This window comes from Aristolochia californica, unplaced genomic scaffold (assembly GCF_029961685.1).
Source record: "Aristolochia californica isolate CCGP_79_NKW_82.1479 unplaced genomic scaffold, dmAriCali1.0.hap1 SCAF_9, whole genome shotgun sequence".
Classification (NCBI taxonomy): Eukaryota; Viridiplantae; Streptophyta; class Magnoliopsida; order Piperales; family Aristolochiaceae; genus Aristolochia; species Aristolochia californica.
In genome coordinates, this window is record NW_027182290.1 from 22,764,380 (window position 1) to 22,787,569 (window position 23,190).

General features: G+C 38.1%; 2 protein-coding genes across 2 annotated transcripts; both read left to right on the top strand.

Moving 5' to 3' along the window:
• Positions 1 to 1,559: 1,559 nt before the first annotated feature.
• Positions 1,560 to 4,585, top strand: LOC137941874 (protein PLASTID MOVEMENT IMPAIRED 2-like). Its single transcript, XM_068787483.1, has 3 exons — positions 1,560 to 1,624; positions 2,205 to 2,370; positions 2,479 to 4,585. Exons 2-3 carry the CDS (start codon positions 2,236 to 2,238, stop codon positions 4,270 to 4,272), a joined length of 1,929 nt encoding a protein of 642 aa, XP_068643584.1. The 5' UTR covers positions 1,560 to 1,624; positions 2,205 to 2,235; the 3' UTR covers positions 4,273 to 4,585.
• Positions 4,586 to 15,654: 11,069 nt separating this feature from the next.
• On the top strand, positions 15,655 to 19,162 carry LOC137941204 (receptor protein kinase-like protein ZAR1). Its single transcript, XM_068786519.1, has 2 exons — positions 15,655 to 17,509; positions 18,062 to 19,162. The coding sequence occupies exons 1-2, from the start codon at positions 16,003 to 16,005 to the stop codon at positions 18,709 to 18,711; spliced, it is 2,157 nt and encodes a 718-aa protein (XP_068642620.1). The 5' UTR covers positions 15,655 to 16,002; the 3' UTR covers positions 18,712 to 19,162.
• The last annotated feature ends 4,028 nt before the right edge of the window (positions 19,163 to 23,190 follow it).

Genomic DNA, 23,190 nt, shown 5'->3' on the forward strand with positions numbered 1-23,190 from the left:
CTTTTGGACTTTAAGAGCTCAACTTTTCTACTAAAGGGTTTGACTCCTTTTTAAACAACTCACTAGTTTTTGTGGTTGACTCCTTCTGTCTTCAATTCTTCATCCCTCCTAGGGGGTTAACTCTAGTAGTGAGAGACTCTTTTGGTCTAGATTACATAATTGTCTTCTTTTCAATAAAAAATACACTTGTATGTCATGGTTAATTATCGTGGTTGGTTATCATCAAAGTTAGGGCACTTAAAAGGATTTTGAGACCGTGCTCCAATGAGAATTAAAGGAAAACATATAACATACATGTAGGAATGGGATCAAATCTCCTTCCTCTTCAGTTTTAAAATGATTATAACATGAAATTTTAAATTTATTTGATATTTTTTTAGTTGAGTACATAGTTTATATGACTTTGGGATAGTTTGCATCAACAAAGAAAATAAAAATAAAAATTATTTTATTTTTAACCAAATTTTCATAAAAACATTTTTTTGCTAGAAGTAGAAACTCTCTTTGAACAAGTGATTATAACAAAAACAATTAGAAAAATTGTCTTTGATTTTTGGTCTTTTAACCAAAAATTAATTTATAGTAACTATAATAGGTTTTAATACACACATAAGTCATTCTTTTGATAAAATAAAAAAAAGAGTAAAAAATCATGAAATCCCAATCACATACTCAAGAAAGTATCTTTTTGAAACATAAAATTATGGGTGCAATATAGTTATTCGGAACATGTTAACTATGGGGTCTCAATTTTAGCTAGTTAACTAATAACTAAGTTATTTGGATAAGAAGATATTAATATTTTTTGTTATTTTAATATTGATAAATGAATGTGGGATAGTTTTGCATGTCAAGTTAAGTCAATAGACGACATGTCTAGTTTCTTGTTAATTTAGACTCAACAGATGAAATTTACTTCGATTTGAGTTGAATTGAGTAAGGCTTATTCTAGTTGTCATTCATATTGTCGCGTATCATACCTTTGAGTTAAAAGGGTATTATTTACCCTTTTATACTAATAACTTGGCATATGGGTAATTTTTAGATTTCAAAGGCCATAGATAAAATAGTAATAAAGATATAAAAAACTATAATTTATTATAAGAATATAAAAATTAAAATTAAAAATTATTTTAAATCGAATTCTTTAAATTTCAGTAATTAAACATAAATAGAAAGACTATTTTCTTAGAAAGTCAGAAAATAAAAGCTAATAAAATAATAATAATAATAATAATAATAATAATAATAATAATAATAATAATAATGAAAAACACAGGGTGGGGGATGAGGAGACACCTTTTATGTGTTTCCCAAACACCAAAGGAGAAGTAAAAAAGGCTTGGGGAGAGAATTTTGATCCCATATAGATTGCAGACAAATGTGTGGCTTTAGTTGGTTTGGTCCAAAAGCTGATAGGCACGTAGAACCAAAGACACTGACGGTTATTCAGATGTAATGGACATTTCGGTTCTCTTTCCCTCCATTTAAATATCCTCCCTTAATTTGTACTTCGTTGTTTCCAACCTCTCCCTCTATTTCTCTTACCGTTCTATCCCCCTGGGCTTCATCTCCACATGACCAACTGATTTCGGAAGGCCAAGCCCGTCGTTGAGGTCTTCAGGTACGTGTTTCGAGTCTGTTCATCATTCTTGCTCATCTGCGTTCGAAGCTTCCTATTTCGTTTAAAGTACCGGCACGTTATTTCATGTGGGAGCTTCAGTTCCTTGTTTCTAGTTTTCTTAAACTACTTTTATTGTTACTGAATTCTAATCGATTTCTGTAACGTGATGGTAAAACGAGGGCCATTGTGTGGAATTTGATGTTCTTGTTCCAGACATGTGTTTAGATGGTTTTTCTACTCTTGTTGCTGCTGAGTCTAAAAAATTTATGATAAAATTGTTGTTTAAGGTGACTCGAAATGGCTGATGGATTTCAACTTGAACCTGGAGTTGAAAAACGCGATGAAATTGCTGGAATGTTTTATTTTATTTTATTTTATAGGAATGGTGTCTGCGGCATTGGATGAGGAAGCTTCTGCTTCTATCTCCTGCTTTTAACTTTAAAGAAGAAAAAGAACAGACTAGTCTGTCAGTTGTCCGTCGTTTTCTTATGATAAGAAATTACCCTATCTGCCTTCTGTATAGTGTATACTGAATTATTGGAATTAACCCCTTTGGTGATGTGTGTTTCTCTCCCGGTAGGAAACCGGAAGCCAGTCAGTGGTGGGGGGAAATGGCTGCCGTGAGTGAAGCTGAGCCCAGTAGTAGAGCACAGACTGGATCAGTTAAGGCAGCTGTAAACACGTATGGAGAAAAGTTTCTCAGAGGAACAGCAGAAACGAGTAAAGCACATGTGGAATTTCCTAAGGTATTTCCTTTTCTACCAAAACAATTGGTCAATTGAGATTTTCCAGTTCTCTTATTCTTCTTATTCTGTCCATTGTTGGTCTGTTTATCAAAATTTATCTTGACGAAGGCAAGAGAGCTACATCTGGCAAGAAGAGATATTGACCGGTTTGCTAGTAGCAGAAACTCAGCCCAAAGAGTAAAAGCACAGGCTGAAGCTGAACTCTTCAATGCTAGAAAAAAAATTAAAGGACTCTCACTACAAATTGAACAATCCAATGCCAACACAAAAGCAGAGAGGAGGGAGATTCGGGGACTAAAGAAAACAGAAAGACGTGAAGGAGAATGGGCACTGGTATCTGGCGAGCCAGACAGTCCCAAGTACCACCAAGTGATGAGGGAGCTTGAATTAGTGAAACAAGAGTTAAGTCAGCTGAAACTGGATATGGCCTCCGTTTTAGAATCAAAGCAGCAATACGAAAAGCAGACCTCCTCCTCGGTTTCTAGGATGAGGTCTTATTCAAACTCTATAGAAGCATTGAAGAAAGATATAGAAGATACCAATGAAGAGGAAGTGGTCGTTGAGCTTGCTAGAATGGAGGCTGTCCGAGAACTTAGTTCTATTGAAGCCCAAAGAGAAGCTGAGGCAGCTCAATTTTCTGAAAGTATGGAGCAAGCGCGCTCAAAAATTAATAATCTGGTTCAAGAAATTAACCATTCGAAGGAGCTGGAAAGGAACCTGGACATTATGAATTCAGACATTCAAGTGTTAGAGAATGAACTGAAATCAGTAAAGGTGATGATTCAAAATAATGGGCCTTCCTCCGAAGATTCTTTGAATCAGATCAACTCTTTGGAGGAGGAGATTAAGAAAAGAAAAGAGGAAGAATCTGCGAGTGCTGCAATGTTGGAATCTGTTATAACTGAATTAAAAGGAGCAAAAAAGGAATTGAACAGTATTAAGCAAGAAAGTTTCCAATTCATGACTTCCATGGATGTCATAAGAGGAGAGCTGAAACAAGTTGCTGCAGAAACAGCAAAGTATAAAAAACTGGAGGAGAAGTCGGATTCTAAGGTCCAAAACCTCAATTCTAAACTCCTCAGGGTAAAGTCAAGATTGGAAAGTGCCACATCTGCTGAAGAAAAGGCTAGATCAGTAGTTTCAAATCTTACAGCCACACTCCAGCAGTTAGAAACTGAAAAAGAGGCATCCAAGAAAGAAAAGGAGCTCATAAGCCAAGAAACTTCAAGTATTAGCCAAGAGATTCAAAAGACAGAGTCTGAAATTGAATTAGAAGAGGAGAGACTAAGAGCTGCAATGGAAGAGCTTGAAGCGGTGAAAAGATCAGAAGCAAGAGCTCTTCAGAGCTTGAGGGTTCTTAGTGAGAGAGCCGTCCAAGCCCGCACATCTTCCTATCTGATGAACTCCACAATAACAATATCGAATTTTGAGTACGAGTATTTAACTCGCCGAGCAGAGGGTGCTGAAGAGATTGCAGATAAAAAGGTGGCAGCTGCTCAGGCTTGGATTGAAGCACTAAAGGCCAGTGAAAAGGAGATCTCATTGAAGACTAAGATAGTTCAAAAGGAGATTAGACAGGTAAGAGAGGTGGAGGAACACGAGTTGTACAAGATGGAGAATGCACTAAAAGCAAAGAAAGTGGTTCAAAGTGAGTTAAACAATTGGAGACAACAAGAAAAACAAACTGAGGCAAATTTGCAGCCTGAGGTAGCTTCGAAAAGAACACCTAAAAACGAAAATGGAAGCCCGATGACCCCGAGAAGATCTAGGATGAGAAGACCGGCCTCCCCTGGACTAAGGCAGGTGGGACGAACATCCTCAATAACTCTAAGGAAGAAGAGGAGGGTGGTGCCGAATTTAGCCAGGTTTTTCATTGGTGACAAGGCTGGAAAACAGGCTTGACTTCTTCCATCGTGGTTCTTTTGTGTTTAGAACTCAGTTCATCGGTTTTAAGCTATCTCACTGAGTATGCTGCTCAGAGAGGAGGCTCAAATGAAGAGGTTTTTATACACAAGAGGCGAAGGTCTTATCTTAATGTTGGTCGAAATTGAACATTTGAGTGTGCTTTGGAAAGACCACAAACGAGGCCGTGCCTGGTTGAAAATATTATTCTGAGACTTACATTCATTCCACAGTGGTATATGAGAAGCCAAACTCTTACTTGAGCAACCCATCCAATAGCTATGCTTTGCCTTTGTACTGGCTCTGTCTTTTAATGGTCTTCAATAATATGCTTGCATTAAACTAACAAAAAGAGTTCAATAGCCCAAACAAAACCATTAGAAGTTGCAGCCTTAAGGTACATATTTTCAGTCCCAGCTCTAGCTAATGTTCGAAATAAATGGTTTAAATCACCATTGAAGTACATTAAAGCAAAGTTTATATATGGACTTTAGGTCCATATGTGTAAGAAAACACCAGTTGGATTGGATGGAAAACTGCAAAGGAATTATTATTTTAAACAATATTAAAATTTAATAATAAATAATATTAATCATTTGTGTGAAATATTTAAGAAAATAATTAAATTTAAAATTAAATAATATATTATTATTTATATAAATTTAAATGAATGTGTAAATTTAATAGAATGATATAAATTTTAACCTTAATTTTAGATTAATTTATTTAAATTAATGCATCTAATAATGTCCTTATATTTATTTTAAATTTAAATTATTAAATAAATATTAGCATAATAATACATTTGTGTTATTATAAATAGTTATAAAATATTTTTTATATTAAAAAATTATGTATAAATATAAAAAAAATTAACTCAAAAACCTTATGAAAATATTATAAAAATACAAAATAATGAACATAGTACACTAAATAGACTCTATAATTCAAAATAATAGTGCAGTAATCAGTATAACAAATATATAATTAAAATTGTGTATAGAATTAAAATAAGATAATAAAAATATTTTATTACAAATCGGAGGAAACATAAATAACATTGATTGACCATGGAGGGAGGAGGAAGGCCCCACCTACCCTCTTCAGTATCAAATGAGGTGTTCTAGCCTCATCTCTTCCCATGTCTAGGACGAGAGAGGATAAGAAGTTGCCAATCATTTTATTTTTTAAGATATAATATGCAACAGAGGTTTCAAAGAATAATTTTTCGATATGTATTCTTCTCCCAAACAAAAGTATTTAATGATACAATTACACCTTAAAGATAGATCCAAATCAAATCATAAAATCAAGGAACAAATCGTTTAGATCCTAAAATTATGGTATTTACATCTCATTTCAACACTCCCCCTCAAGTTGGTGCATAGATGTCGATCATGCCCAACTTGTCAATTATACCATGAGATACCTTCCCTGATACTCCATTCGTGAGCATATCAGCCAGCTGACTCTTAGATGGAATAAAAAGAAATTGTATAATCTTTGCATCGAGGTTTTCCTTGATGAAATGACGATCAACTTCAACATGTTTAGTACGATCATGTTGAACAGGATTTTATAAAATTTCGATGACTGCCTTATTATCACAGTGGAGATTCATATGTTCAGCATATCCAATCCCTAAGTCCCTCAGTATATTTCTTATCCATAACAATTCGCATACACCATGAGCTCTGCCTCAAAATTCAACTTCAACACTTGATCTTGATACTACCTTTTGTTTTTTGTTTTTCCACGTGACAAGATTACCTTCCACAAAAGTAAAGTAACCAGACATGGATCTTCTGGTTGTCTGATCACCTGTCCAATCAAAATATGTGTATCCTTCAATGTTAGAGATACCTTGTTTTGCGAATAACAAACCTTTTCCTGGAGCACTCTTTAAGTATCTCAAGATCCGATAGACCGCTTCCATATGTTCTTCACTTGGTGCATGCATGAACTGCCTCACAACGCTCACTGCATATGATACATCTGGCTTTGTGTGTGATAGGTAGATTAATCTTCCAAAAAACCACTGATAACATGCCTTGTCTGCTGGGGTTTGATATGGAAGAATTCTGAGCTTATGATTCATTTCTATGGGCGTCTCTACTGGTTTACAATCAAGCATTCTGGTTTCGGCTAGAAGATCTAACACATATTTTCATTGTGAAAGGAAAACTCTATGTTTAGATTTTGCTACCTCAATTCCCAAAAAATATTTAACTTGTCTGAGATCCTTCATTTCAAATATAGTGGCTAAATACTTCTTTAAAGTTTGCATTTCACCTGGGTCCTCCTGTCAAGACCATATCATCAACAGACACAATTAAAGTTGTTACTTTACTTTTTTTGTGTTTTATAAACAAAGTATGATCTGAGTTACTTTGCTTATAGCCAAACTCCTTCATTGTATTCGAGAATATCCCAAACCACGCTCAAGGTATCTATTTCAACCCCTACAATGATTGTTTCAATTTACAGATTTCACCTTGACACAAAGAACTACTTTTAACTCTAGGTAATAGCTCCATGTAGACTTTTTCTTCTAAGTCTCCATTGAGAAAAATATTTTTAACGTCAAATTGTTGCAAAGGCCAGTCTCGATTTGCTTCAATAGATATAAGAATGCGAATTGTATTGATCTTAGCTACTGGTGCAAAAGTATCTTGGTAGTCTACCCCATACCTTTGCATATATCCCTTCACAACTAGTCGAACTTTATATCTTTCAATGCTTCTATCCGATCTGAGTTTCACCGTGAACACCCATCGACATCCAACTGTCTTCACTCCTTTAGGTTGTGGAACAAATTCCCAAATGACATTTTTTTGTAGAGCCTCCATCTCTTCGTTCATTGTCTTTCTCCATTTTGGATCAGCTAATGCATCTTGCACGTTACTAGAAATAGAAACCCTGGATAATTGATCAACAGAAAATGCATATGAATTAGTCAACCTATGCATGGAGTATTTGGTCTTGGCTTCAGGATCAGGTTCATACTATTTTTTTGGAACTCCCTTATTCAATTTTTGTGGATATCTAGGAATTATATTTTCTATAGGAACATGCATTTCATTCGACTCATTAAACACAAGGTTCGTATTTACCTGAGGAGGAACATTCTGGATTAATTATTCAGTTGATGGTGCGAACGAAGGCAACTCTGAAGGTTCTTCAGGAAAAATTAATGGTTCACTTTCGGCTTCATGGTTGTGATCATAGTCTTGTTGCACAACTGGTTGTTTAAAAAATTCATTTACCGCTTCTAACTCAATAAACTTAGCACCTCCGCTATTATTCTCTAGTTGAACATTCTCTTCACTTGAGCTCTCCCTCTGAAGAGAATTCCGATAGACAACTCCCCCTGAGTGGTAAGGATCTAATTCATGAAAAGAGGCATCTAGGGTCAATTAATGAAAATTCGGGGTTCAAGATTTGGGAGATGTGGAATGAAAATTAGGGATTGCAGTTTGTGCGGAGGAGTTTGAAAGTCTATTACTTGAGAAGGTGTTCAATTAATGAGGTAGGCAACAGATTTGACAATTTCGCCCCAATAAAACTGAGGCATGTTCATGCCGAAGAGGGACACATGCACTACTTTCAAAAGTTTTCTACTCTTCCTCTCTGCCAATCCTTTCAGAGAGAAGCATCAACAAACTTCGTACTATTGTCAGATTGCAAAACACGAATCTACTTTTGGTACTAAGTGTGTATCATTTGAGGAAAATTCTGAAATGCTAAACACACATCACTCTTTTTTATAAGTAAGGATACTCAAGTCATTCTAGTGCATTCATCAATAAATGTCACAAAGTAATGAACTCTAGAAATAGAGGGAACCTTTGTAGGACCCCAAACATCATAATGAATAACCTCAAACGGTTCAGAACTTTTATTCAAACTCGGTAAATAAGAGATACGGTGGCTCCTAGCCAGTTCACAAGTGTCAAAATGAAAATCCAATTCATTCAAACCTGAAAAAAGTTTTGGTTGCAATTTCTTGAGATAACCAAAGGAAAGAGGGTCGAATCTTCGGTGCCATAACTATATAGTTGCTTGAGCAGTGTTTTTACTTCTAGTTTGATTGGCTTGACTAATCTTCGATCCCCCATTCTCCGTCAACTCCAAATAGTAGAGTTTGCCCCGTCTAACACCATAACCAAGAATCTTCCAGATTAGAATATCCTGAAAGACAAAATGAGGGCCAGAAAGTTACAATACAAGCAAGAGTTAAAGTAATTTGGCTAACAGATAACATATTGTATTCAAGAGATGGAACAACAAGGACAATATCTAATGTAAGATTATTAGACAAGATAACAGATCATTTCCCAATAATAGGAGAGGTACTACCATTGGCGGTGGAAATAATGGATTGAGGAAAAGGTAAGACAATTTTAACTCACTAGAATCCCTCGTCATGTGACTAGATGTACCTGTATCAATAATCCAAGTTCTATTCTTAGAATTTACAGAGAATATTGATGCTTTACGGATAATACATGGATGGGCAACATTTGTCGTAGGCAACAACTGTTCTTCGGTAGATGTCACCATAACTTTCCCAACAATCTTTTTAAGAGGTTTTTTTGAGAAGTCCAACCACTTAGGATAGCCAATAATCTCGTAACAACGTTGTTGTGAATTTCCTTTTTCCCCGCAGTGAGTGCATACCTGGTTGTTAACTTTTCCATAGGATTGAGTGTTTCGACTGCTTGATGATCCTTATCGAATTTGGTTGACTAGCATAGCCGAGTTCTCTGAGATTGGACGGTAGCTCCCCATTGTCTCTCTGTTGATATTCTTTTTAGACATATGCATATGTGTTTTCCAAATCAAGTTTTGGGTATTTTCGCAAGATTTTTCCACGAACCTAATCAAACTCAGAGTCAAGCCTGCTACGAAAAATATGAACTCGAAGCCTAGCCATTGCAGAGTACAACTAGATTAGCCCTTCAACTGTTCCTTCTTGAGATGTAGTTCTATGATTATTCTTCTAGAAAATATCAACCAGTTCATTGTAGTACGTTGATAATGGTCTACCATTTTGTTTGGTAGAAAAAAGATCTCTGGTTCAACTCAAATATACAAGTTTCGTCTGATCCACCATAGAGCTTTTTTTATACGGTTAACCATATCTCCTTGGCAGTGGAGAGGAGAATAAATCGTTGCATAGCAAAGGACTCATTAACTCAATAAGCCAACTTTTCACTCTTTAATTTTCAGTAATCCATGCGCCAAGGTGGGATCTCCAGATTTTGGTTTTCACGTTTCTTCGGTGAGATATCTAGTTTTGTTGCGACTGCCAATACGCATCTCCATGAGCTGAGACCATAATGAGTAATTGGTCTCATCGAGGATGATTCCAGTTGAAAAAGTAGAATTGTCTTGGTGGACAATAATCTGCGGTGTTTGCTGGGATAAGTTTGGTTGACGCGCCTGTAGTGGTAGCCATCAATTTTTGACATTGGGTTGACCCGCAATAGTCCCAACCACAACTTCATCCGGTCTAGAAAATTTGCTCCGGTCCGGTCTGGAAATTTGGTATAGAACAAAGATAAAAATAATATTTCCCGATGATATTACTTTGATTGATACATGTATTTATAGTTATAGGATGATCAAGGATTTACATGAATGTAAAGTTACACATGTACATGACTGTAGAGTTAGAAGTTGAGACAATCTCAACTTCTCTTAACCTGATCATCTTGATCTCTATCATCCCCGCAAGATGAAGCTCCGAGAGGAGATTCTAATCTTGGTCTTCAAGAAGAGAAAGCATGTTCTAGGAAGTGGTTTAGTAAGAGCATCGGCTAATTGATCAACAGATGATACATGAGTCATCCAATGAGCACCACTCTGAACGTGTTTTCGAATGAAGGATAATCCAAAGCTACATGTTTCATTCACGAGTGAAAAATTGGATTGGAGCATAAATTGATAGCACCTATGTTGTCACAGTAAAGGATCGGTTGTTGTGGAAGAAAAACACCAAGGTTAGTGAGAAGAGAGCAAATCCAATGAATCTCAACTACAGCGGTTGCAACAGATCAATATTCCGCCTCGGTAGAAGATCTAGCTACAATTTGTTGCTTCTTAGAACTCCAAGAGATAAGATTGCGACCGAGGTAAACAATATAGGCATCGGTTGAAGTAAAATCATCTTTGTTACTTGCCCAATCAACATCAGAGAACGCATGAAGGGACAAAGAAGATTGTCTATGTAAGACAATACCATGATCCAAAGTCCCACAGAAATATCGTAACAAACGTTTGATAACATCCCAATAATCAGTGGTGGGGCAATGCATAAACTGAGATAACTTATTAACCACATAAGCAATGTCAGGGTGAGTGAGAGACAAATATCGCAGACTTCCAACAACCATTCGATATTTAGATGTATCAGATAGTGTTATGCCAGACTGAAGTGTGAGAGTAGACGATATGGCAAGTTGTGTAGCGACAAGCTTTGCATTGGTCATGTGTGTGCGAGCAAGGAGATCACAGATATACCGACATTGAGAGAGAAGAAGGCCTTGAGAATGAGGAACAACTTCAATACCGAGAAAATAAGCCAAGGGGCCAAGATCCTTGAGTGAGAATCTTTGAGCAACTAGGTGAATGAATGTCGTCATAGCTTGATCATTATTTCCTGTAATAATAATATCATCAACATACACCAGAATATACACCACATCTGAACTTGTATGTGAGATAAATAGAGATGGGTCTACATGAGAGTTGGAGAAGCCCGAGATAATGAGGAACTGGAGCAACTCATGATACCAAACACGAGGTGCCTGCCTATGACCGTAGATAGCCTTGCGAAGTTTGCAGACATGATTCGGATTATCACGATCAATGAAACCCGGTGGTTGTGTCATAAATACATCATCAGATAGAGTGCCTTGGAGAAACGCATTATTAACATCAAGTTGGCGAAGTGACCAACCACGACTTACTGCAAGGCTAAGAACAATGTGAATAGTGGTAGGCTTGATAACTAGACTAAATGTTTCATGATAATCAACTCCAGGGCACTGGTGAAACCCTTTGACAACAAGAGAAGGGGGGGAGGGATGGAATGAAGTAGATAGGGATGATGGGTGCCGGTTAATCGAAGTGGGACTATGGGTTGGAGGGGGGAGTGGTGATGGAGAGGGCTGAGGAGGGGGATCGTGAACCGGGGGCGCAGGGATCAAAGTTGCAGATGATGTGCCAGTAGTCGGGAGGGACACAGAGGAACACCAGTGAGAGTGTGTCAGATGAGGGAGCGGTCAAGATGAGAATGAAGTGAAGTGAAGGGAAAAATAGACTCAACGAATTTAACATGAAGCGACACATAAAGATGAGATGTAGTGGGATCAAGACATATATATGCACTTTGAGTAGTAGAATACCCTAAGAAAACACACAGAGAGGAACGAGGAGTGAGTTTGTGAGAAGAGTATGGCCGAAGCCATGGATAACAAAGACCAAAACTATGTAGTTTAGAATAGTTAGGAGGATTGCCATAAAGTTTGGCATAAGGTGAAAGAAGACTTAATGTGGGTGTGGGAAGCCGGTTGATGATAAAGACAAAAGTGGAGAAAACATATGACCAATAAGAAAGAGGTATAGTGGCATGCGAAAGAAGTGACAAACCTGTTTCTACAATATGACGATGTCTTCGTTCAATATACCCATTGTGTTTAGGTGTATGAGGAGGAGATGTAAGATGAGAGATACCATTGGACGTCCCCCCCCCCCCCCCTATTATTAGAGTAGAGTGTCTTAATCCGTTTACCAAAGAAATTTTCAACTATAGATTTAAATCGGATAAAGGTATCAAGTACATGTGATTTATGTTTGAGAGGATAAAACCAGATATACTTTGTAAAATGATCCACAAAAATGACATAATACTTGAAATTATCAATAGAATAAATTGGAGAGGTCCAGACATTCAAAAATATAATATCAAGAGGAGAAGAAGAGACAAGTGTAGAGTGGGAAAAAGGTAATTTGTGACTCTTGACAAGAATTGCAAGTAAAATTAAAATTTAGAGGATGAGACAAGTCTAACTTAAAAGTGCATTGATATGCCGTAGAATCAGAGACGATGGATGACCTAGACGATGATGCCAAGCAGATCAAGTGGTTTTGACACTAGAGAAAGCAATTATTGGTGGAGACTGGACTGGGGATGATAGTCATTCGTACACACCATCCTTAGTTCGACCCTGCAAAAGTGTTACCCCCGTACAAACATCCTTCACATGAAAAGAAGTGGGTAAGAATTCAATGGAAGTATAATTAGTTTGGCAAAATTGAGAAATAGAAATAAGATTCTTTTGCATGGTGGGAAAACAAAGAACATTATTTAATAAAAATGTACGTGAGGGTGTAGAGAGAGATTTGTAACCAATGTGACTAATAGGAAGACCCGTGCCATCACCTATCATAATGTCATCAGTACCGTCATAAGGAGTATGAAGAGAGAGATTACTCAAGTCGGTGGTGACATGGTGCGATGCTCCACTATCTAGAAGTCAAGGAGAACCAGTAGAAGCGGTGGTGGTTACAAGATGAGCACGTGGTTGCCATAATGTTGCAAGATGATGTTGCCAATGAGAGGTGGTGCGAGGAGCCTGGGGAGGTGGCAGAGACTATTGCATCTGGCGAAAGATAGGACACTATGGAACATTGTGTTCTTTTTCCCGACACCACTAGCAACGGCCGAGATAAGGGCGGGGTTGAGATCGACCATCCGAATTGACTATATTGTGGAGACCGGAGGTAGTACATGGTTGTGAGAGTGATGAGGGTGCCCCTTGGTGTCTGTGATTGCGATTACCAGTCCTACCAGAATTGGACAAAGCATTGGTAGGATTTGTAGAAGCAGGAAACGGAGAGGAGTGAGTTTGTTGAACACGTAGCGAGACTTCTTTGTTGATGAGTTTTTTATGCAGCTCATTAAAAGAGATGGGTGTGTCACGATCATTGATATTATCAATAAGTGGTTTGTACTCATCATCGTGCCCATCCAGAATTGTCTCAGTGAGATCCTCTTGATCCATGGGTTTGCCTAGGACCGCAAGTTCATCAGCTCGCGTTTTAATATACTGCATATACTCATAAATCAATTGAGATCCCTTAGTGGTATATTTAAGCTGCTCCTTGATCTGTTTGATATGACCTCGCGAGGGCCAAACAAATCTAGTGGCCAAAATAGTCTAGGCTTTATGAGAGGTACTTGAGTGAGTGATAAATGGAATAATAGATGGCATGAGAGTACCAATAAGAGCACCAAAAATAAGCTTATCCTAACGAAGCCAGGTAGTGTGTTCAGGATTTGGAACTGCATGATTATTGATCACCTTTGTGGCAGGCGACAGAGAATAAGAACCATCAACGAACTCGAGAAGATCATAACAAAAAAGAATAACCTCTATCTGAGCTTTCTAGCTAAGATAATTTGCGGAGGTGAGTTTGACCGAGTTGTGGATGTGGAGTACCGTCAGTGGTGTGTTTGGGTCATGAGCATTGGGAATAGTAATACAAGATTCTTCAAAAGCCATGAGTAATTTTTTTTTTCGTGTGGAAATCACACGTGTAAACTTCGCATGTGTGAAATTCGCACGTGCATAACATCTTCTTCCCGAAAATTAAACTGACCTCAGTTTAAACCACAGGTCGTAGGAAAATAAAAATCGGGAAGAACCTGGGTCGTCGCGGCGGCAAGAAGCGAGGACGTGAGGTTGCGTGCGGCGACGAGCGACGACGAGCAGCAACGACGAGCGACAACGGCTTGCAATGGCGTGAGGCTGCCTGTTTGGGCTTAGCAGTGAAACTTTCAACGACAACAAAAGGTTCGGCGGAGACGGAAGGTTTAGTCGGCAACGGTTTTCGACAGTGACGTGGCGATGATGCAGGACCGTCAACGGGCGAATGAGCAAAACAAAGTGTTGGAACTCTAGCTTGCCGCGGCGACGTACGACGGCGTGTGGCGGCTTGTGGCGACGGCGACGACGACAAAGTCGTCGGCGGTTGCGGCAGCGGTAGTGTGCAGCAACGACTCAGGTGGGCTCTACAGAGATCTTTCGGGACAGAGTGGAGGGGCTCGGCAGAGTGGCTGGCGATAGCAAGGGCGACAGTGAGAAGAAAAAAATATCAGATCGTAAGCTCTAATACCAAATAGAACAAAGATAAAAAGAATATTTTTCGATTATATTACTTTGATTGATACATATATTTATAGTTACAGGATGATCAAGGATTTACATGAATATAGAGTTAATCTCAACTTCTCTTAACCTAATCATCTTAATCTCTATCAATTGGAAGTTATAATTTTGAGACCGGAACCCTATTGTGCAAAGTAATCGACGTCGCCACCAAAACTACTGAGACTGAAATTCCCACGGGCCCTACCTTTATCGTCCATGTCTTGCCGCAAATCGCGGCGAGATGCCACTTTGAATGCCCCCACTCTCTCAATTGGCTTTTCTTTCGGAGGAAATTTTTTGTTTAGAAAGATTGGATTATCCCTTGAAACTTGAAAGAAGTAAATAAGCTAAGAGCAGTATACGGTAGATTTGACCATTGAAGAAAGTGGGTGTCTTTATCAATGATCAGCCTCCGTATTGCTCAAAGGCTGTAAGATTCGTTAACTAATAATTGTTAAAGGCTTCGGAATTTTTTCAGAGCAAACTCCAAAGGAGAAAAAGATATTTTTAAAAATAAATTGTTTCGTAACGTCTATTGGAGTATAGGAGGGCTGTCAGCATTAGATTGAAGAAATGTGGGAGAACCTCGTTGTCAGTTCATCATTGTTCATCCCTTCCAGAGTGAGAGAAAAAGGGAACATAATCAAAGAGCTGTTTTGCTGCTTTCATGCAAACGAACAAAACCAAAGAGACACTGGGAAATGGGTTTTGAAGTTGAGGAGGCAATTTGGGAAATGGGTTTTGAAGTTGAGGAGGCAATTTGGGAAATGGAAGCTGTAAAGGGGATGTGCTGTATGCTTTTTCCTACTTTTTTTTTATTGCGGTGGGAAGAGCCAAAGGGAATGACCATGTCACGTACTAACCAGAGAAAAGAATACTAGAATACTATAATACTAGAATACTAGAATAGGCATGCTGAAACCAGAATCGCATAAAATAAAAATGAGCAGAGATATTAAAAGAGGTCCGACTGAGAAGGCTTTTTTCTTTTCTTTTCATCTTTTCAGGACAGCGTTTCACTTTAATCTGACAAACGGCAACATCGAAGGGTACATGTCAATTTATCGGCCGTTTCTTCTCATATCCCTTCGAAAGCTGAGAAGCATCATCTAACGGCTAAGAAGCAGAGAGGCACGGAGGTCCAGCTTATCAAAAAATCATCAGAAACAGAAAAACATAGGCGTGAGTGGTGGTGGAATATGTATTGAGACTTGAAAGCGCTCCCTTGGTATGATTTTGTCTTCGGTGAAACGATAGACGACGGTATTATTCAACAGTTTTTGTGTTTTGGCTTCTTGTTTAATGAACGAAATCTATCCTCCCAAGACAGCGTAACCGGCATCCCCACTTCTTTGCTGTCTTCTATGAGCCAGAGCTCCCAGTCCCACTCCCATCACTCTCGTCGCTCCTCTTCAAACGGTCACATACATTTCAGAAAAGGAAATTTCAGCGGCAAGGTAAGCAAAGAATCCCCTAAGAAGACCGATTTTTCTCGGGTTGGTTCTTTACAATGGTCATGGAGTTCTGCAAAACCTTACTCGGAGGGCCATCTCTGGTTTGGGTACTGTTTCTCTTCTGTAGCTTGTTTGCTCCTGTGGGTTGCTTGAATGAGGAAGGAGCTGCTCTTCTCTCGTTCAAAAAATCAATGGAAGAAGACCCGGATGGGTCTACGAATAACTGGAACTCTTCTGATGCAAATCCATGTTCGTGGAATGGGGTCACATGCAAGGACATGAGAGTTGTTTCTTTAAGCATACCTAAGAAAAAGCTCATGGGTTTTCTCCATCCATCCCTGGGAGAACTCTCTTCTCTTAGACATATCAATTTACGAAGCAATAAGCTTTACGGAAGCTTGCCTGTTCGGCTCTTTGACGTACAAGGCCTCCAAAGTTTGGTGCTTTACGGGAATTCTCTGTCTGGGTCTCTTCCGCCTGAGATAGGGAATCTGAAATACCTCCAAACGTTGGACGTGTCGAACAACGCGCTGAATGGTTCCGTACCCATTTCCCTACTTCAATGCAAGAAGTTGAAGACCCTTGATTTTAGTCACAACAACTTCACAGGTTCTCTTCCTGATGGATTTGGTACTAATTTGTTACAATTGGAGCAACTTGATCTTTCTTATAATGGATTTAGTGGTTCTATTCCTAGAGATATCGGTAACCTTTCTAACCTACAAGGAACAGTTGATTTATCCCACAATCTATTCTCCGGCTCCATTCCTGCAACCCTTGGAAATCTCCCAGAGAAGGTCTACATTGATCTGTCATACAATAAGCTCAGTGGGCCAATAGCACAAAACGGGGCTCTGGTTAACAGGGGCCCTACAGCATTTATCGGTAACCCTGGACTGTGTGGTCCTCCCTTGAAGAACCAATGCTCCTCGGATAGTCCGGCGAGCGTTCCTAGCTCAATACCGTTCTTTCCAAGTAACTCTCCGCCTGCAGTCTCGAATGATAATAATTCAGGTGGCAGTAATAAAAGGCGAGGTTTGAGTAAAGGTGCTGTGATCGCTATTGTGGCCAGCGATATTGTTGGAATAGGGTTTATTGGACTACTGTTCCTTTTTTGTTATTGGAGGGTTGTGTCCTGCAGGGGTAGAGGCCAGGGAGGTCACTCGGGGAAGGGGCAAAACGGAAGGAAAGAATGTTGTTGTTTTAGAAAAGATGAATCGGAGACTCTATCAGAAAATATTGAGCAGTTCGATCTCGTGCCGTTAGATTCAGAGGTCAACTTTGATTTAGACGAACTTTTGAAGGCTTCGGCTTTTGTTCTGGGTAAGAGCGGCATTGGTATTGTTTACAAGGTTGTGCTCGAAGACGGGCTCACACTGGCTGTGAGGAGATTGGGGGAAGGAGGTTTACAGAGGTTTAAAGAGTTTCAAACAGAGGTAGAAGCTATTGGAAAGCTCAGACATTCAAATATTGTTACTCTTAGAGCATATTACTGGTCAGTTGATGAGAAGCTTCTTATCTACGAGTATATCCCAAATGGGAGTCTAACCACTGCTCTTCATGGTAACTACAAACCCTTCTTTCCTTCTTTTTTTTTTTATCCCCCTAGGTCTCATGGTTTGCTTTTATTTTCTTTTCCTAAGACATGCTTTCCTGAAACCATTATGAATGTCTAAATGTCTATGAAGATCTCAGTTGAATTTTTATTATTATATCGAGGATATAAAGGCTTATACCCTTCTTCCCCTATAGGTTGAGCTATAGGGTTGAGATACTTCAGGCATTTTGATTCCGGAAGCTGTGGATTTCTTGTAGCTCTCCCGGGAATGAGCAATTAGGAAATATGATAATGCTACCAATAAGTAATTGCATTTACACTGCAACTTTTTAATGTAAGGATTTGGTGTCATTTTGAAATATGAGATCTGTATTGCGTAGTTTGGAGTCCATTGGATCTAAATATTTGGTGAATTAAAACAAAAAATTGGTTCTTGTGGATGTCACTGATGTTGTTCTTTAGGATTTGTAGATTTATTGGGTTTTATTTTACTTTTATGGTTGTACTCTGGTATTCTGAAGTCGATTTTTAATACCCCTTGCTATTCTTATTTTCAGGGAAGCCTGGAGTGGCAGCTTTTTCTCCAATGCCCTGGCTTGTTCGGATCAAAATCATGAAGGGAATAGCAAAAGGTTTAGCTTATTTGCATGATTTTAGTCCAAAGAAGTATGTTCATGGAGATGTTAAACCCAATAATATACTGTTGGGGCAGAAAATGGAGCCTTATATTTCTGATTTTGGTCTTGGGCGCCTGGTAAATATTGCTGGAGCATCTCCTGCACTACAATCAGATCGAGATGTCATTGAGAAACAACAAAATCAACTGTCTGAAATCTCAAGCAATCTTCTTGCAAACTCTGGATTGTATTATCAAGCCCCTGAAGCATTGAAGCTTCTGAAACCATCACAAAAATGGGATGTCTACTCTTATGGAGTGATATTACTTGAAATGATTTCTGGAAGATCGCCGATGGTTCTGATTGCTACCTCTGAAATGGACATGGTGAGATGGGTCCAATTGTGTATTAAAGAAAAGAAACCACTTTCCGATTTATTAGACCCATCTTTAGCCAGGGAACCCCAGTACGAAGAGGAGATTGTTGCAGTGCTTAAAATTGCCATAGCCTGTGTTCATTCCAATCCAGACAGAAGGTCTTCTATGAGACATGTATCTGATGCATTGGAGAAGTTAAGTGCCAGTGGTTAGGACTCTCAATGACCTTCAATTCGTCATTTGTGAATTCCCACAACCACCTTTCCTGCTTGAAACAACTGAGTTCATCTCTTTCTCCAATCTAATTCTCTAAGCAGGACAAAAAAATTCCCTCAAGAGCAACGGCTGGTAGTGAGGTGCACTTTTTATAAAAGAGGTCATGCCCCAGATTTCTCTGCAATAAATTACCTTGTTGACATGTGCAGTTTACTCTTTTTTTTTTCCCTTTCTTTTCTTGCATATTTGTTGTCTTTCTTGTAACTTCTGTCATAGTTGGTTGTGGTAAATGTAAAACGGTACAGGTAATTTGCTGCATTACCCATTTGTCTTTTCTCAGCTTTTGAGATAAGCTTGTGGCCTGTAAGTATGCCTTTATGCTTTATGCTGTTTCCAGCCAAGTCCGGACTATTGGGGCAAATAAAAATTATTTCTTTCTTACCATTCATCACTAGAAAAGGGTAGGCCTACTCTTGTTTTGCTTGTTAGAGCAGTGGTGAGTAAACTTTTTTTAGTTTTCTCCTTTACTGCTATGTCACGGGGTGTCCCAGCTCCTTCAGGATGAACCCCCCCTTCGTTGTGACTTTTATTTCCTTTGAGAGAAATGAAAGATTAAATTTCTTCTTGGCCTAGAAATTCTTTCCAAACCCCCCGGACAGTCTAACAGAGACGAACAGATTTTGGTTCATGGTTTGGCTTCTAACGTTCGACCACCAGAGGGTACAGGTGTTGCTTAAGACTGTTGCTGTTGAATCTTTCAGTTACGGCCCCATCTCAGTGGAGTGGCTTGGATTCTCGTCACTTATGGCAGAAGGTGACCATTACAGTCCATTCCGAGAGCCAATTTGTGTTTCCGTTGGTTGCATACTTCTCTTCTATGATCGTGGACCCCAGAAGCCTATCATCCCTTAGGGACCATCTCTGATCGTCACGGGTGAATTCACATTGGTTGGTGCGCAAGCAGGTTCAATCCTCAACCACTTCCTTGACGGAGATACTGACCGGCTGGCCGCGGCAGCAGCAGCGGCTTTTCTGGATCCTGATGACCCATTTGGTTACTTGATTTCATCCTCGGAAAATACTTGCATTTTACTTTCGGTCAAATGTGGATTCGTGTCTGGCCACTGTGCAAACTCTTCCTTCCATCTTTCTGTAGGAGACCTGTCATGGTCGCTTTCGCTACAGATCATCCGACTTGTCCTTTCTAGGGACAAAAAGCTGCATCTTTACCTTCTCCACGTTTGAGCTCTGCAGAGGCTTGAAGAGGAAGTACGGACAGACCTTCGTGCTTGGTGGAAACTAGAACTTTTAACAGCTTTTATATCCCATTGGAGCCTCTGATATGTAAAGCAAATCGAATTGCTTGACTGCGTCTATGAAAAAGTTTTCTCTGTACGAATTGTTTACCAGGCACGATTCAGAAGATGAAAAGACGGGGGTGAAGGTGATCAAATGCGGGCGAGAAGAAGAAAGAGCATGAAGTGGATGAGATCGTCAACCATGCAATTAGGTGTAGAGCGTTCACCAACGATGAGATTAAATGAATGATAGCTAATGGAGAAAACTCACCAGCAAGCAAAGTGCCTTTTCAGTAGTGGAAATGGATATATATTATAGTAGTGGTTGAACATCCACCACAGTTAAAAACTCCATGAACAGAGAAACTGGTAGAAATCGAGAGAGCCGTATAATGACAACTCAACAGCAAACTAACAAGTGAATTTGAGAAGAAATTTAAGAAAGCCGACAGCGAAAGCATTTATTATCTGGAGAGATTCGCAACCTCCTGACGCGATCCACCGAGTCCCTGTTCATTGAGAAAGATTGATTTGGGATGAAATGACCATTGAAAAATATGTGTTCGTATGTATTGATGAAAAAATGTCTGGATTTAATTCGAACCAGATAGAGATACAGACAGAACTGTGTGTCAAACTGATAAGATGATGATGATCCAACCAGTTTTTGTTTTTGTGTTTTTATCGATATCTACCCGGTTTAATGTTACGAATAAATTGTCTAACGTTACTTCCGTTAAGCAGAGCACGGTAACGAAGCACATGCGAATAGGGCTAGTATGAATCTAGCTCGAATCTTCCTAAGTTCGAACCAAAACCAGCCTCGAGCTTAAAATTGTTATCGAGCTTGAGCCCAATAATTTTTACCGAGTTTGAGCTCGAGGTCAAGTTGAGTTCGAGCTTCAATATATATTTAAAATTTGTCAAAAAATACATGTCAAATAAATTGTATATAAAATTATGTATACATTTTAAATAAAATTGGGGATACATTTTACATAAAATTGGGCATAACCTCTACTTAAAATTGCGCATAACCTTTATTTAAAATTGGGCATAGCCTCTACTTAAGAATAGGCATGACCTATGTACTTAATACCTGCATAAATTTGTTTATACACTCCATAAACACTGCATAATATTAGGAATAAACTCTATACAATAATCAAACACAAAAAAATTAAATGAAATATCAATATCAATTTACAATCACCTAAATAAAAACTATAAATCCAGTATAAATTTATAAACTATAGCTCTTTTTCTTCATGCTAGAAAACAATATACTAAGTCCCCGCATGAGCAAAATCTCCACCTATGACAAAAACAAAAAAATAAAACATATTATTGTCAGATAAAAAAATACTCTTCCACTACTAGTTACTTAATGTAGTTAAAAATATTAAAATTACTATGATAAGAAAAACATGAAAAATCATGTAACGGGTAGCATTATCTCTGCAATCTTCTTCTTAGGTTGTAACCATAAAAAAAAATATTTAATAAATAAAACTAAAAAATATCAAAATAAATAATATTTTAAAATAAATTTACCTTTTGATTTTTCTTGACACCATGTACAGCCCAAACGCAATCACTACCACAAATCAAAGCTTGAATTGTATTTGGAGCCAAGGAAGAACGATATGAGTCTATTACTCTACCACCAACACTAAAGGTAGACTCTGAAGCTACTATGGATATGGGAATTATAAGGATGTCTGCTGCCATCTTAGATAATACTCAAAATTTCATAGGATTCACGTTCCCCAATTCTAAAACATCAAAATCATATTGTGAAGTTTTCTCACAAATATACACACTTTCTTCAAGATAATTTTCCAATTTGACCTTTGTGAATTAACTACTTCCACTTGTTTCACATAAGTCTTTAACTTTGACCCAACACTAAAGGTAGACTCTAGAGCTAATGTGGATATGGGAATTATAAGGATGTCTGTTGCCATCTTAGATAATACCCGAAATTTCATATGATTCACTTTCTCCCATTCTAAAACATCAAAATTATATTGTGAAGTTTTCTAAAAAATATACACACTTCTTCAAGATAATTTTCCAATTCTGACCTTGGTAAATTAACTACTTCCACTTGTTTCACATAAGTCATTAACTTTGACCAACTTGAAGTTGATGAAGAATATGACCTACGACTTGTGGAAACGCCCATAGAGCTAGTACTTGAAGCAATCCCTTCATTTATAATATCCACATTATATAAGGATACATATTCATCGTAAATCTCATATAAGGTACGACAAACTAAGTTTATATTCATCGTTGCTTCCTCATAATATATCTCTAGAAACACATTTCGGTCAACCCTAATTTGATCCTTGGATCCAAAAATGAAGCAACAACCATCAATAAATTGCATTCACCCCAATACTTCTCAAATTTCTCTTTCATTCTGCTAACCATTGTCCTAATGAAAATATTTTTATTTGTATAAAAAAAATATTTTTATTTGTATAAAAAAAATTAGAACTTCTTTTACCCTATATATCTCAATAAGGTACAAATTAAAAGTAGGGTAGTCACTCCCAGAAATTATATTAGTAACTACATTAAAAACTTTTAGAATCTCACATACCATTTCAACCTTTTCCCATTCATCAAGACTTTGCAACAATCATAAGTTAGTTCTCTAACTTGAAATTTAGGGAATTCATCTTTGAATTTTAATATAAAAGACAACATGTCATAAGTAGAGTTCCAACGAGTTGGGCAATCAATAACCAACCTTTTTTCACCTAGTTTTATTTGTTGTACAATTTTAAAAAACAGTGTGAAGTCTAGCCTCAAACAAATTTATGTATTTGACACTCACACACACATTCTCAATGATATCCTTAATCTGAACAAGACCATCTTGGACTAATAAGTTTAGAATATGAGCACAACAACGCACATGAAATAACTTCCCTCTATAAACCAATTTCTTTTTTCTTGAAAAATCTTCTTTCAAAATTCTCAGACAAACATCATATGCAACGTTATCAACTAAGATACTAAATACTTTATTTTCAATTTCCCAATCTTTCAAACACTTGTAAATAGCATCGGCTATGTCAACACCACGAGGAGGAGGATGAACATGCACAAAACTCTCAAGACTCATTTTTGTAGCTTCCAATTACTGTCAATAAAATGCCCAGTA